The sequence below is a fragment of the Phyllostomus discolor genome, chromosome 12 (genome assembly GCF_004126475.2).
Source record: "Phyllostomus discolor isolate MPI-MPIP mPhyDis1 chromosome 12, mPhyDis1.pri.v3, whole genome shotgun sequence".
NCBI lineage: Eukaryota > Metazoa > Chordata > Mammalia > Chiroptera > Phyllostomidae > Phyllostomus > Phyllostomus discolor.
The window spans coordinates 16,808,108-16,824,001 of NC_040914.2; the positions used below are offsets into that span (position 1 = coordinate 16,808,108).

General features: G+C 55.0%; 1 protein-coding gene and 2 long non-coding RNA genes across 4 annotated transcripts; 1 reads left to right on the plus strand and 2 right to left on the minus strand.

Moving 5' to 3' along the window:
- The first annotated feature begins 7,684 nt into the window (after positions 1-7,684).
- On the plus strand, positions 7,685-14,843 carry FOSB (FosB proto-oncogene, AP-1 transcription factor subunit). 2 transcript variants are annotated; one of them, XM_028530041.2, is made up of 4 exons: positions 7,685-8,627; positions 10,519-10,839; positions 11,077-11,184; positions 12,201-14,843. In XM_028530041.2, the coding sequence occupies exons 1-4, from the start codon at positions 8,502-8,504 to the stop codon at positions 12,660-12,662; spliced, it is 1,017 nt and encodes a 338-aa protein (XP_028385842.1). In that variant the 5' UTR covers positions 7,685-8,501; the 3' UTR covers positions 12,663-14,843. The 2 variants fall into 2 exon arrangements, with proteins under 2 accessions (XP_028385842.1, XP_035868974.1); XM_036013081.1 differs by having other exon boundaries at positions 7,863-8,627; positions 10,636-10,839.
- LOC118497711 lies at positions 8,000-9,678 on the minus strand. The gene is made up of 2 exons (XR_004900232.1): positions 8,995-9,678; positions 8,000-8,634 (listed from the first exon to the last, which is right to left on the minus strand). It is a non-coding gene; the product is annotated as an uncharacterized LOC118497711 (long non-coding RNA).
- LOC118497716 lies at positions 11,912-13,411 on the minus strand. Its single transcript, XR_004900237.1, has 3 exons — positions 13,331-13,411; positions 12,566-12,679; positions 11,912-12,212 (listed from the first exon to the last, which is right to left on the minus strand). It is a non-coding gene; the product is annotated as an uncharacterized LOC118497716 (long non-coding RNA).
- Positions 14,844-15,894: the final 1,051 nt, after the last annotated feature.

The following is a 15,894-nucleotide window of genomic DNA, read 5'->3' on the forward strand; positions in this document are numbered from 1 at the left end:
AGACACAGGGTGGCATTTGGGGGTGGAGGGAGAGTCAGACGATTCCCTGGGACTGGAGACGGTGAAAGTCAAAGAGGGAAGAGCGAGCACCAGCTGAAGCAGGCAGGTTGAAGGTCACATTCCAGAAAGGACTACCTCCAAGGACTGTCTGGGGCCTGAGGATGAAAAGACGCTGGAACTGTTTGGAGAGCTGCCTGGTGGGAGAGAAGCTGGTCTGAGTCCTTCAGGCTGGTGGAATTTAGGTGCGGATAACAATAGTAATAATAATAGCACACAGTGTACAGACTCTGCCGGGTCTTTCTGAGGATTTTCCACCTTGTTCCCAGCTCTGTCCCCAGGGCCTAGAGTGCCTGACACAGGGAAGGTGCAGAGTAAATGTGTTTGAATAGCTGACTGATTGATTGATTGATTGATTGAATTAATGAATGAGTGAGCTTCATCCCAAGACAATGTGTGAGTTCTGGTCTTGGGGGCAGGTGGGGAGGGCCTGCCAGGGCTGGTATGGGGCCCTAGCCCCTGGGACCCGCCTCCTGCCTCTCCCCCAGCCCTCTCTGTTCCCACAATTCAGGGCTGCGGAGGGTGTGGAGGGGGCCGGGAAGGGAGCGAGAGAGCCGAGAGGCCACCGCCTGCCCTGGATATATGCCCAGAATGTCTTCAGGATACAGAGGGTAGCTCAGGCGCCTGAGTCACCTCGGAGAAAGGAGAAACCCCAGCCTGCCGCATACCTGGCCGCTGACATCATCCGGTCAGGGCACCCCCGGCGGCCCAGACAAGCGGACTGAATCACAGGCAGAATTCAGCCACAGCGGGAGCGGGCACGTGGCCTACTGTGACCTCCACAACACCTCCGCGTGGCCGTCTGGCCGCGGGGCCTGGGCAGGCCACACTGGGGTCAATGAGGGGGCGAGGAGCCTGAGTCAGGAACCCGCTGGCTACAGCCAAGACCACCAGCTTCAGGCGCCCATAAGGAACGTGTGGGTAGGAGATCCAGTGGGGAGGCCCCGGGCCCAGAAGAGGAAGTTCTTGTGGGTGTGACTGGGAGGCTGTGGGTTGCGGGTGGCGGCCGGATGACCTGCTGGGGTCTGTGCTATTGCGCAGAGAACCACGGGGTTGGGGAGCAATGGAATCGCCATAGAGTGTGCAAACGCAAGCACTGAACGCACGCTCGGAACCCCAGAGTGGGGAAGCCCTGCCTCCCTCCACCGCAGGACTCTGTTGCCTCACTGCCTGATTTGGTACGGGGGCCTCACTCCTTAGGAGCCTGCAGGTTGGACAAATTCCCTAAGGGCTCAGGCCTCCATTTCCTAACCTGTTGAGTGGGGGCAATAGAAATCATTGCTGCTCAGTGTCAGCCAGGCTGATGGAATCTCAGATATGGTGGCCGCTTGCCTGCTCTGTGCGGGCAGGGCTTGGTGCGAGGGGGGAGCTGGTGGCCTCTGCTCGACTTGATGACAGATGCTTCAGTTCCTTCCAGTATGCTGCTGGTGCCTTTCCAGCTGCTGTCCTGCTGCTGGAGCTCAGAGGGAGTGAGCCTGAGCAGACAGCTCATAAAGAGGTGAAGTTTGAGCGGAGGTCTAATGAGTGCACTTACTGGGTTACATGGGAAAGCAGAGGAGGAGATGAGCCCGAAAGGCCTTATGGAACGGATTTCACAGCCATGATGTGAGCTCCTTGAGAGCCAGATTGAAGCCTGGTATTGTCATGGCAGAACCAGCTCAAAATGGTCCTATAAGACGGAGTTGCTCTTCAGAGACAGCAGCCCAGAAGCCCATGTCATGCAGCAAAGCATGTGCAGAGGAGAGAACTTTGCCCTCCCGCTGCACCCAGAATCCAAGTCTTGTGCCCGCCCCCCACCCACTCCTGCCAATCAAAGTGCTGAGACAGAACTGGAACTTGAACACCATAACCCTTTCAGAAGCAAAGGGTCCGTTGTCCAGAAAGATCCAATGCTCACACCCCTTTACAGTAAATGGCCAAGTTCCAAGGTCTTCCCATTAAAACGTGCCCACCAGCACTTCCACATGCCTATCCCCACGCAGTAAAAACCCTCCGCCTAGTCCAGCTGGCAAGGTGAATCTGAGGCACTGTTAGGTCTTCTATCTTGTCAGTTGGCACCTCGCAATCAATAAACCCTTCTTTATTTGAAATAAATAAAAGGGGAAAAAAACAAAAAAAAGGAGAAGAAATTATTGCCGCTGTGATAACATATACCTACAGGGGACATACTTTCAGGCAGGCACCGCTCTAGGCATTTTACACGTAAACTCATTTACTCCTCAAAACAAGGCAAGGAGGGAGATGCTGTAATTACTCCCACTCTACAGATGAGGAAACTGTGGCTCAGAGAAGTGAAGTTATTTGCCCAGGGTCACACAGTTAGTGCCTTCCTCATCGGCAGTGTTATTGGAAAGGTTAGGCAAGAAATATAGATCTGTATAATGTAGCACCTGACACATGTTTTTCTTAAGTGACTATCAGCTACACTGTTAACACAACACATATTTTCTTCATCTTAAGTCAAGCCGAAAGATCTCTAAAATAGTTTTCCTCACCACCTGGGTCTGGTCCTTCCTCTTAGCTTCCCACAGTCTCTCCAGCTCCTACTTTTTTGGTCTTGCATGTCCACATTAGGCAAAGAATGCTCTTGGGGACTTCCTCCTTATCTAAATTTTTTCAGGACTTGTCATAGTTGGCCAGACCCACCTCCACCAGAAAGCCCTCCAGGCTTGCTCTAGCCTCACTGAGCGGAGCAAGTGTGTGAAGGCTCTTCGTTCTCATGTGACTGTGGGTGGGCCCCACCTCTGCACAAGTGCGGATACCTAAGAAATCCTAGGAGTCCACAGCTCTAGGGGTCTCACTGTGGCAGCAGGGGTGCCTGGCTCTGCCAGTTGTGTGTCTGTGCAGACAAAGGTGTGTGCCCATCAGTCGATATATGCATGGTTTGGTGTGCATACACCTCTGTGATATATATGCACGACAGTGTGTGTTCAGCTCTGTGTGTGCAATTAGGTGTCCACTTAGTTATCTGTGTGTTGATGTAGACAAAAGTGTAAGGTGTGTGAGTGTGTATCTGTGTTTGCATCTGACTTTCTGCCTCCCTGCTTTGGACTGTGTGGACCAAGCCTCCTTCTTCCCACCCCTGACAAACACGTCCAATCCCATCCCACTACACCCCTGGGCAGAAAGACCCTGGGTCACCAGCTCAGCTCATTTCCTCCTTGGGAACAGGCCAGCCGGCTGTTCATCAACACCTGGAAGCAGGCCCCAACATCCACATACAGACTCCCTGCCTGTGACTAGTCTCTAACATCTTTCCCCCGTCAATCAAATGTGATGACAAAGGAACAGAGAGGTCCAGATAGGTTTCTGTCTGAGACCGTCTATCAGAGTTTTTAAAAGAATAAATGAGTGAATGGAGATTCATTTAACCGAGTATCTATTGAGCACCTACTGGGTGCCAGCACTGTGCGAGGGGCATGGCGTGACTAGGACAGCCGAAGTCCAGAGGGGGAGGCCAGCCTGTCACCATGAGGAACCCAGATAGACAGAACTGGGAGGGGGACCCTGGGAGGGGGGGAACTGCCCCAGCCTGGGGACCAAGGGACTTTGGGAGGAGGGGACACAGGAGCTGAGACCTGAAGGAAGAGAGGAGGAGCCAGAGGAGGCAAAGGAAAGAGTGTTGGAGGCAGAGGGAAGTGCATGTACAGAGGCCTGAAGACAGAGGAGAGCTACCATGGCATCTGGAACACCGGAGTGTAGAGAGGTGAGACTGGGGTGGTCAGTGCCGGCCAGGACATGCCAGGCCTCATGGACCTTGGTGAGTGAGGAGTTTCAATGCAGAATGCTGGGGCATTGGGAAGGTCAAGCTAAGAGAGGCACCAACCTAAACCTTCCTGCTGTCCTGAGACTCCTGCAGTCACCCCTGACAGGAGGCCTCCAGGATTGCTCAATGGGGAGCTGGCCCAGCCAGCCAGTAACACTCACTATTCACTGCTGGGCAGTGAGGAGCCAGCAGTTAGTACTAACCAGCTTGGTTCTGCCCTCATGGAGGTCACAGTCATGGCAGCGGGACACACACCTGCACAGCCCCTCCTCTCATGCCTTAGAAAGGCTCACGGACCATTCTCTTGGAGCCAAAGCCTGGGCATCACCCAGGGGCTTGCTGGGAACACAGCAGACAATGCCAGATCTGCAGCGTCGCCAGACTCCCAGGTGCACCGATCATACTCACAGCTGAGAAGCACTGCTCTCGGTCTCCTCCTCTGTGCAATGAGGGTAATAACGGACCCCCTTTGCGGGGCCGGAGTGGTGTGAGGATTACCTGAGGTAGTGCGTGCGAAAGCACTGAGCATAGCTTACTAAGTGTTTGCTTTCAGCAGCTCCTCCTCCTCTTCATTCTTGTTATTAAATCTCAGAGCCTGCTGTCATCCAATCTCCTTGCCCTGTGGATGAGGAGGCTGGGAAACAGGGTAGCAAGGATTTGCCAAAGGAACAGTGGAAGGACTTGCCGAGGCCTGCCTCTGGCGGAGCTGGCCCAGGGCTGTTGACAGCATGTGCTGAGCAAGCAGAGCTGGCACTGCCTGCCCCCACCTGTAGGGGTGGGAGGCGCAGGGTTCTGCCTCTGTGGAGCCAAGCCCTGGGGAGCCAGAGCAGGGGTCCTGCCCTCTCTCCTCTATTCAGGTCCTCCTCCTCCTGGGAGCCCCCCAAATTGAGGCCCATGGAGAAAGACTTGCTTTGCCCACCCCATGCTCTGTGGGTGGGTGCGCCTGTCTGAGTGTGTGTTTGAGTGAGAGAGAGAGAGAGTGTGTGTGTGGCCACCTTTTCCCTCAGACACAGTTGGTGCAGTGCTAGGGCCCACAGCAATGTTAGGAGCCCAAGGAAATGTTTAATGTATTTTAAAATCTGAAAAAAAACCCTGAATTTATATAGAAGAGAAAATGTTTTACTATATAATGTTATTTGTCTTTATATCATTGAGTCATGAAATACAATTTTAAAGACTGGCTTTTTTGGAGGAAGAGACCCATGAGGGCAGAAGTGCCAGGGGCCTGTGGGAGTTGTTAATGCTCACTGATTTTAGAGAGCAGGAGAGAGGGGGGGAGAAACAGCGATGTGACCAACCAGACCCACAGCCCAGGCACGTGCCCCTGTGGGAATGGAGCCCGCAAGCTTTCGGTTTGAGCGACAATGCTCCAGCCAACTGAGCCACACCAGCCAGGGCAGGGTGGCATGGTTTTGACAACAAAACAAGCCCCTACGATGTGCCAGGTATGTTCTGGGAGCTTTATGGATGGATATTCACACAATCCTCCCGCCAGCCCCACGAGCTGGGCACTATTCCATCGTCTTCCCCAGGTGAGGAGACAGGCTCCAGACAGCAGTAGCTCCAGTTCAGCCAGCCACTGACTGACCAGTGGGGCCGGAATGTGAGCTTGGGCTGCCCAGATTCTGGGTCTGTCTGTTGGGGGGTAAATGCCCAGTGTCTACCTGAGTGTGACCATCTGGGTGTGCCTACACTGACACAAAATGATTGTTCACTCCTTTAACAATCATTAAAACCACAGGCTCTGAAGCCCCACATGCTGCGTTCTCATCCCAGCTCTGCCGCTCAGCCTCTGTGTGACTCTAGGCAGGTAACTTCGACTCTCTGGGCCTCCCGTGTCTTTGCCTGTAAAATGACCAGTCCTACCTCACAGGAGTGTTAAATAAATGGATATGAGCGCTTATGGTTACTGTTGTGTGAAGAACACCCGTGTGTACCTGCAGTGAAGGTGTACCTGTCGCGCATGTCATGTGTGCTGGCAACCATGTGACACTGTGTGCTTCTATGTGCAGGTATGTGTGAAGCTGGCTCTCCACGTGGCCGTGCGTGTAGCTGGTTGCGGGTGAACATCCGAGTGGCGGAGTGTGACCCTGGGAGTATACACCAGTGGCTCTGTGGGTGTACATGCCAGCTGTGCAGGGGTGATGGTCTTTGGGCAGCCAGGCTATGTATGTGAGCGTCTCCTTTATTCCACGGAGAGCAGATGAGGGGCTCAGACGGGACAGGGGAATGAGGGATCACTCCCTGTCTGATGCTGGGGCCGAGTCACGGCCTGCTGGTGGTTGGTGTGTCATCTCCCAGTGCCTGTCCCTAGTTCCAGACTGGTAGCAGACAGAGAAGGCGTGGAGGAATAAGGTAGAGAGAGTCTTGAAGCTTGGATTTGGTCTGGAAACCTCCGCCTTACCATATTGCCCCCGGTGTCCCTCCAGCCTTCCACAACTCTGTACCTCCTCCCAGCGATTGAAGCAGAGAATCAAGACTCTCCTAGGAATCAGGAACCACCCCTCCTGTTCTGCCTCAGATGTGCGGTGTGACTCTGAGCCAGACCCTCCCCTTCTTGAGCTTTTGGGATTCAACAATTTTAAAGTGATTCTCCCTCTGTGCGCAGGGCTGGGCCAGGCTCTGCACTTGGAGGGAAGCGCGAGGACCTCTGAGGTCTGTGAAGCAGCTGCTGGGGCCCTTTCCAGGGGGTGCTTAAGAGTTGGGCCTGTAGCTTCCAAAATACCCAGACTAGACTCTCAAACTGGGCAGCCGCAGGTAGGCAGCTTTACCACTCCAAGCCTGGAATAGCAGAATGTACACTGGAAGCAGACAGGGAAGGGTCGGCACGGCTTATAGCTCAGGACGACTGTAAGCTACTATTATCACCATTGTCGCTTAAAGAATCCCAACACCCAGGTTTTTCAGGGAATTTCACTGAACCAAGCAGCTCTCAGAAAACAGGAGCAGAGTAGGAGTTCTGGAATTTGACAATTTTGACTGTCTTTCTATGGGACCTTGGACAAGTCACTGAACCCTTCCAATCATTTTCCTCTTTTAGAAAATAAAGATTTTCCTCCTTAAACCCTCAAAGTTGTTTTAAGGATTACAAATCTTGTCTTTAAAGTTTTAATATAGGAGCTAGCACTTGGTTAAATACATGGCATCAATATTATTATTATTATTGTTATTATTCCCCCATTCTTACTATCTGTGGATTAATAAAGTGAGAAGTAGAGGTTACCAAAACAATCAGCAGGGACGTTTCACCGTACGTTTCATTACCTGTCCTTTCCACACCTTCATACCTCCCTAACTCTGGACCTGGGAGGCCTGTAGGGTCCAACACATACATTCTTTGTCCAAGCTGGGAAAACTGAAGCTGAAGCTGAAAGACGGAAAACATTTCCCAAGCTCACACAGCTAGTTCTGGCAGAAGCTGCGCGGAGCGTCGGGACTCCACCCCACCTCCACTTTCACCTGGATAACCCCAGCCCCTCCCACCCGGCTTCGGACTCAGTTTCCCCGCCTACATTACTACTGCACCCTAGCTAGGACCTCCTTTTGGAGACCTGACTTTCCTCTCAAGTGGGGGCGCTGTACCAGTAAGAAAGTTGGGAGGGGCTGCAGAGGGCAGGGGGACCCTTTAGCTAGGGTCTGCCCAGTCGGGGTCCTTCCCGGGCTAGTCTAAAAGCCTATTAATATCAGTCCCCCGGGCGACACTGCACTGCGCAGGCGCGGGCGGGTTCCGCACGCGCGAAGGGCGAGCGCGCCAGCGAGCGAGGGATTCCCTCTGACGTAATTGCTAGGTTACCAAACAAACACTCAGCCTCGCCGGCCGAACTCCTTATATGGCTAATTGCGTCACAGCAGCTCCGGGGAAGGCGGGGCCGGAATCCCCTCCTGCTGAGTGTCGGGAACGCAGCCCCCGAGACCCCCAGGGTCTCAAAGGTGATGCAGGTGACTAGATCGAGGCTAGGACAGACCTCTTGCCGGGCGGCGCGATCTTTAGTTCAGCCAGGCCGGAGATCTAGGGAAGTTTCTGAGCCCGGGACCAGTGACGAAAGCAGAGGGGGGGCGGGTCCAGACATATAAATACAGGCTGGCGGCTTTGGGGTTCATTCATAAGACTGAGAGCTACGGCCACCGCAGGGACACGCGGAGCTGGGACTTGGGGACTTTATTGTTGTGGTTTTGGGGGCTGTGGAATTCGGTTTATTATTTTTTTTTTGCCGAAGAGAAAGTTTTTGGAAGGATTCTTCTAGATAATTCTACATTTTATTTTGGAGGACCCACTTACTTCTTTAGTCCTCTTATTACTCCCCGACCCCCGTGGGACTCGCCGGACGCGTGGAGGAGACCGCATCCGAAGCAGATTCTATACAGCAGGACAGCGCTTTCCGCCTCTGGGGGAGCGATCTCCCCCGACCCCCGCCACGCTCCTGGGTCCTACGGAGCCTGGACTTTCAGGAGGCATAGCGGCATTTCGTGGGGGCCTGGACGCCGCAGAGGAATTGCACAGAAACTTTGCCATAGTTGGAGCGGGACGCTGCCCCCTACCCCGAATTTCCCTGGACAGCGCACTTTAGGGACGCGCTCGGCTCATCCCGGACTCGCATCTTTCTTCTCCCACCCAGCCATAGCCTTGGCTTCCCGGCGACCTCAGCGTGGTCACAGGGCCCCCCCTGTGCCCAGGGAAATGTTTCAGGCTTTCCCCGGAGACTACGACTCCGGCTCCCGGTGCAGCTCCTCACCCTCTGCCGAGTCTCAGTATCTGTCTTCGGTGGACTCCTTCGGCAGTCCACCCACAGCCGCCGCCTCCCAGGTAAGTTCTAATGGGTTTTGGGGTTTAATTTTTTAAGTCAAGGGTGGAACAAGCAATCTCCCCACCCCAAATAAAGACGCATCAGAACCCAGGATTTGCTAGGGCATAGGTTCACAGTTCACTTTGCAAACTGCAGAGTCGGGACTTGTTGGAAATGGTCGTGTGACTGAAGCGCAGGAAGGGAACGCGGAGGGGTAAACTTTGGCGGTGAGGTTGTGCCGTTTAGAGTGCGTGTTTGCGATAGCAGGGCAGAGAACTTTTAGCTGGTTCCGGGACTGTCCCCGACTCAGGTCCCCAACCTAAAGCTAGCGCATTTAGGCAGGTGGGGGAAACCCCGGGGAAGCTTCCAGTAGCCTCCTTCCTTTACCTCCTCCACTGGAGCGCCCACTCCGGCGCTGGGTAACTCTCCATCCAGCGGGAAGGTGGGCCCCGAAATCTCGGATCCGCTGCCTCCGCCTCCTGCGCGGAGACGTAACGGGGGACCCGTGCGTAACGGCTGACGTGCTGGAACCCTCCGTCTGACGCGGGGCACGCACGGCGCGCGGCGCCCCCTTCGTCCGCCCCGCCCCTGACGTACTGGGAGCGTTCTATTTTGGAACGCCGGGGCTACGTTGCTAGGGAGGGCGCCGTCTGGCTTTCCGATTGGCCGCCGCGCCGCGGGCTTTAGCCAATCAACTTTCCCTTCCTATTTGCAGGATGCAGTTCTCCTCCCCCCCCCCCCCCCCATCTCGGGAATCCGTAGGTCCTCGGCGCTAGGGTCTTTTTTATGGGCCTCTAGAGGCAGATCGAAAGGGTTCCTCTCACTACAGGAGCGACACAATGAGTCCGCGAAAACTAGTCGAGAATCCGGTCCCTCCGTTCTCAGGGTCAGGGAATGTCCGTTTGTGGGTCGGGGTTTCTTCGGGAGACATGGTGACCGTCATCCTCTTCTCCAGGCACACACTCCCACTCCCTCTGCGCCAGATGCCGGTCCCTCTAAAGTGTCCAAAGACAGGATAGAACCGCTAACTCTAGGAAAAGCAGCCAGGTGGTCTCCAGGAGCTCCGCCCTTTCTGGGTTTCTAGAACGCTGATTGGCCAGCGGGCCAGCCCATCCCTCACCACGCCCCCTGGGAGAGTTGTTCAGCGCTGCGAGCAGTTCCAGGATTCCTTCTGGGGATGGGGGAGATGAGCGATACTTGGGCTTGGGGGCTCAGGCTCTACACCATTCTCCCTCCGCGTCGGTCTGAGGGGTCCCGAGCCGTCACTTTCTCTTACCTGTCCATCCACCGTAACCTGTCACTGTCAGCCTCACTCTGGGAAGAGACAATTACTTGAAACGTTGTTCTAAACTCCTAGGCCCGTCTCCCAATACCCTTTTAACTGGGACCCCCGGCCCCTGCACGGGGGGGTCTCATAGACCCTCCAAGCGCTCACCCCCTCACGCAGAGGGATGTGTGCATGTGTATGAGTGTAGAGGAAGGCTTGGCCTAAGGCCTCTCCTTCTCCCTCCCCTTGCCTCTGGGGTGGGGGTGGGGTGTTGTGGCTGTGTGTGTGGCTGTGACTCCGTCCCGGGAGTTCTGTCACCCGGCTGTGTCCAGCCTCCTCCCCACCCCCCACACCTAAGAGTCACCAACTCGGGGTGTGATTCACCACCCGCTGGAACCGTGCAACCTTTCCCCGAGGAAGAAGGAGGAGGTAGAAGCCAGTTGAGCAGAGATCCTCTCATTAACCACTGCGTCACGGTGTAGTGGAAGGGTGGGTGTTGTGGCTTTTTGCCTGTGACACACACATCCACACCTGCTCACCCTGTGCTCACTCACAGGGTCGGTGTGTATATGTGTGCTGGGTGCGTGTGTGTCGGTGTCTCTGTTTGTGTGTATACGCCTGTGTGTGTATGTGTCACCCCGTAGGAGTGCGCCGGTCTTGGGGAAATGCCCGGTTCCTTCGTGCCCACGGTCACCGCGATCACAACCAGCCAGGACCTCCAGTGGCTCGTGCAACCCACCCTCATCTCTTCCATGGCCCAGTCCCAGGGGCAGCCACTGGCCTCCCAGCCCCCAGCAGTTGACCCCTATGACATGCCTGGAACCAGTTACTCGACGCCGGGCATAAGTGGCTACAGCAGTGGCGGAGCTAGTGGCAGTGGCGGACCTTCTACCAGCGGAACCACCAGTGGACCTGGGTCTGCTCGCCCAGCCCGAGCCCGGCCTAGGAGACCCCGAGAGGAGACGGTGAGTAAGAGGCATCAGAACTTCATCTGGGGGAGGAGACAAAAGAGGCAGGAACTTTCTCACTATTGGGGTGAGGGACCACTCAGGGCTCAGTGCTGCACAAACCCTATAGTCCTTGCCACAGCTGGTGGGGACTAGAGGGTCCTTTTCTGGCTTCTGGAAGAAGAGGAGGTTTGGGGTGGATGGAGGAGGTGCACCGTGTTCCCAAACCTCATGGCCTCTGTCTGCCTTACTCAGCTTACCCCGGAGGAGGAGGAGAAGCGAAGGGTTCGCCGGGAAAGAAACAAACTGGCAGCAGCTAAATGTCGGAACCGTCGGAGGGAGCTGACAGACCGACTCCAGGCGGTGAGGATGGCCCCTGGGGTGGGGTGAGGGTGTGCTGGAGGGGCACTCTTCCTCCATCCTTTGCAATCTGCCCCACCTGTGCCCGTATCCTGGGCTGAGAATCAGAGGTTCCACGTATGGAGCTAGGGACAGGTGTGGCCAGACGGGGCAGCCTTGTGCACACACACAGAACCTCACATGTTCGTGTCAGCCCCTGGCCCCTCTGCCCAGGTGTGTGAACACTCCCCACCATACATACACACCACCCTCCTGGCCTTCACTCCTCCCTGAGGAGATATAAGAGGGACCTTTAACAGAGGGGAGCTCCAGGCATTTCTCCCTTTTGGTCCTGGGCAAGCAATAACTCATTTTGCCTCAGTTTCTCCATCTCTTCCACCCCTCACTGAATCTCCGAGGTTTCTCCTGGCTTTAACATTCTAGAGGATCTGTGAAATGAACCTCTCTGATCCTGTGTCAGTTCCCCCCCACCTGTCCCAGCCACCCATCGTTCTCAGACTTGGGCTGGTGGCATCCACCAATGCCCCCTCCCCTTTAACGTCCTCCCTCAGTGGGAGGATTTTAGTTTTGACTTGCAGTGTGACTTGCTGCTCCCAGAGGAACTCAGGGAAATTCGGTCCTTTCCTGCCCACCTCTTCTCTTCCCTGGGAGACAGAGGGGAGTGGGTAACAGAGGTGGCATTAAAAACATGAGACACTCGTTTATTCATTCAACAAACCTCCGTGTGCCTCCTGCAACCAGAGACTTCCATCTTCTCCTGGCTGCTTCCCAACCATCTACTGGGCAAATGGGGAAACTGAGGCTCCTAAAGGGCAAGACCCTAGCCCCAAGTTCCATAGCACACCGGGACTCCATTTCAGAGAGACTGTCCCCTCAGTTCAGAGCTGCCTTCCAGCCCTGGGCCTTTGCAGCAAGTCTAAGGGTGATGATGGCTTTAGCCACGACCCACCTTCTCCAGTCGCTGACGGTCTTCTTGTCCTTCCTTCATCTTCTCCATGACCTGGCTACCGGGGGCTCAGGAGACAGATCAGCTGGAGGAAGAAAAGGCGGAGCTGGAGTCGGAGATCGCCGAACTCCAAAAGGAGAAGGAGCGTCTGGAGTTTGTGCTGGTGGCCCACAAACCGGGCTGCAAGATCCCCTACGAAGAGGGGCCGGGGCCGGGCCCGCTGGCGGAGGTGAGAGATTTGCCGGGGTCAGCATCCACTAAGGAAGATGGTTTCAGCTGGCTGCTGCCGCCCCCGCCACCACCGCCCCTGCCCTTCCAGACCAGCCAAGACGCACCCCCCAACCTGACAGCTTCTCTCTTTACACACAGTGAAGTTCAAGTCCTCGGCGACCCCTTCCCCGTTGTTAACCCTTCGTACACTTCTTCGTTTGTCCTCACCTGCCCGGAGGTCTCCGCGTTCGCCAGCGCCCATCGCCCCAGCGGCAGCGACCAGCCTTCCGACCCCCTGAACTCGCCCTCCCTTCTTGCTCTGTGAACCCTGTAGACACAAAACTAACAAAATACACAAGGGAGAGAGATTTGGAAGAGGAGGAGGAGGACAGAGAGGGGATGAGACTAAGCGGGCGTGTGGCTTCCCCGCCTCCCCTGCTTGACTCTCTGCAGCCCATGCCGTCGGCCAGGAGGACCTCCTTGTGTTTTCGCTGCCTCTTGTCTGTGTGGCCGCGCGAGGACAGAGAGCTGGTGACTTTGGAGGCAGGGGTGGGAGGGAATGGACACCTTCGGCTGTATGTTGGTCTTCTCACTTAAACCCAATGTCTGGGAATGAGCGGGTGGGAGGGGCGGGGGGTGCCCGCCGGTGGGCTGGGGGGAAAGAGGGGCCGGCGGTGGGCCGTGGGGTGGGCTGGAGTCCTCTCCAGAGAGGCCCAACGAGGAAGTGCCGCAGAACCACCCCCCTAGGTCTCCCACGCTGACGCTCCTGGGAGGTGACTAGGCTGGTTCTCCCTGCTCCGCCGACCTGAGCTTATTTCTCCAACATTTTCGTGTGATCAGACTCTCCTCTGCATTGAGCCCCCCTTTGGAGGGAAGTTGATGTCCCCCTATGATACCCCCCACCCACCCAGACTTAGTCTGAAATGTGAACTTCCCTCGTTGACTGTCCAGCCACTCCCTCCCAGCAAAACCAGCTCTGATTGAATTTCTCACCTCCTAAGCGTCTCCCACATTCGGCCCCAGCCCTCCTGTTTGATTACAGTATTATTCCAAGCCGCACCCCCTTCAGCCTCCCCTCCTGGCCTTCCTTGTTGGGCCTCTCTGATTCAGGCAGCAGGGGGCGCTGTGATGCCTGTCCTGCTGGAGTGTTTATACTGTGAAATGAGTTGGCCGATTGTGGGGAGAAGGGGAGCAGAGCCCAGAGGGACAGAACCCTTCCGGAGGGGTTGTGCATCCCCCCACCCCCCAAAGCCTAACCTTGATTCCTCTCTACCCTCCACTGCACCCCCATCTGCCTACTTCCTACCCTCAACAGTGAGTTAGACTCAAGGGGGATGACAGATCGAGGCGGGGGTGGGGGTGACAGTTTTCCATCCGCGTGGCCTCTCTCCTCAGGACCCCTCGCCCCCAGACCCGGCCTTTTTTTGTTTAAGGCCTGTCACCCCACCCCTGCCTAGGACGCCAGTTTCTCCTTTCCCTTGGCATTCCCACATTCTTTCTAGAAAGGGAGATTGCCAGGGGACCCGACATTATTCGGGAAAAGATGTAAAGGCTGAGGCTTTGGCCCCCAACCCCCAATATTTTTGGCCTGGTGAACTCAAAGGGAGTTCCCGAGATCCCAGCTCCCTCTCCCCGTCGCCCCCAGTCCCAAATCTTGGTTTTGGCCCCACCCCCACCCCACCTTTCCTTACGCTTCACCTCATGAGAATTTTCTCGTGAGGCAAAATGGTATTTTTTCAAGTCGGGTGGGCCAGGCCGCCCTCGTGCTGCATGGAAAACATTCCAGTGCCCCGTCCTGCGCCTGCCGCCCTGAACCCGGATCCCTCCCGTAGCTATTTATCCCTTTCCTGATCTCCCAAAGTCACTTATATCTATTATGTATAAATAAATATATTATATATGGGTGTGTGTGTGTGCGCGCGTGCGTGTGTGAGCGCTTCTGCAGCCTTGGCCTCGGTCTCTTCGGCCCCCAAGCCATGCCCTTGAATTGGAAACACTGCTTCTGGAGACTTGGAGGCAGCCTGTCTCTGTCCAGCCGTCTCTATCCGCCTGTCTCTAGCTGTGTCTTCTCTGACTGTTGCGGCGCATCCGGTTGTTTCCGGCCGTCTCTGGCTGCTTCCTTCCGGAGTGTCTCTCCGCCTCTGTCTTTCATCTGCCTGTGTTTCTCCGACCATTTCCAGCTGTCTCCTTTCTGACTTTTCCTGAATGTCCAGCTGCCTTCTGACTTTGGGTTCACTGGGGTCATGAGATTTTATTTTTGTGAGCCTGAGGAATCATAGACTTTTACAATCTGTATCTTTGAGAATTCTGGATGCAAGTGTGAGACTGTGAGCCAGGCCTGCTGCTGCAGACCTCGAGTTATTGAATTCCCCCACCCATTCTGTATTTGTGATTCTCTTTTTGTATTTTGCACCTGACCCCAGGGGGTTGGGACTGGCTGGCCCTGTGCCACTACCCTCCCCCCACGGTTCTGCACTGTCGCCAATAAAAAGCTCTTAAAAATGCATCCACCAAGCCTCAGCATCTATTTCCTCCTAATACCCATCACCTGCCTTCCTTTCAGCCTGAGTGAGTGAGGTTCACTGTGGGAACTATATACATACATATACGTGCTGAAACTCCTACTGGTGAATCAGCCTACAGCAGGATGGAGGGAGGGTAGACAGTCAGGAGGACTTTCCATATGCACGGGTTGTGCCACCTGCTGGGAAAAAAATAAAGAGACAGAATATTAGCTGTGAGGTGTGTGGTTCTGAAATGCTAAAGGGCCATGGTGGTTTCCTTGTGAGGGAGGAACTTATATTGGACCCTGTGTGCTCAGGGGATTGTCTGAGCCAAAATCTCACAGGTAGAACAGCTGGTAGTACGCATCCTGATTTCCTGAAGAACTTGAGTTGGTCTTTGGAAGTTTATGAGCCATAAAAATATGGATGATGATAAATATGAAGATGAGTTTCCTCTTGCTTTTTGCATGACTGCTTCTGGGTTATGAACGTATCAGAGTCAACCCAAGATGGACTGAACCAGAAATATTGTCACTTTGTCAAAAGATACAGCTGAGACATTCCCGTTACAAAATCCAAGTCCTCCCTTATTTGCATAGCAGCAAGCACTCTGGGAATGGAACTGATGGTCCAGAGGTTGTTTGAATGCCTAGTGACTTAAATGACCAGGCAGGGGACATTGTCATGGAATCACTTAATTTACTAATTCATTTTTAAAAATTTGCTGAGCACCTGCTGTGTAACCCAGCCCTGTGCTGGGCAGTGCTGAGGACCCTGCAGGAACTGAGACAGGCACAGGCTATCCCTTCCTAGGGTTCACAGTCCAGTGGGGGACACTGTCAGGGACGATCCAAAGTGCACAGGATTGGGAGAGTCCATGGGCCTGGGGGAGTCCAGAGGGGGCATCTAACCTGGTCCAGGAGTCCAGAAAGGCTTCTCGGAGAAGAGGACAGCAAAGCTCAGTCCTAGAGGATAAATAGGGGATACAGAAGGCAATAGGAAAAGACTGAAGCTGAGAAACAGTGAATGCAAAGAGCTGGTGGTGGAGAGAAG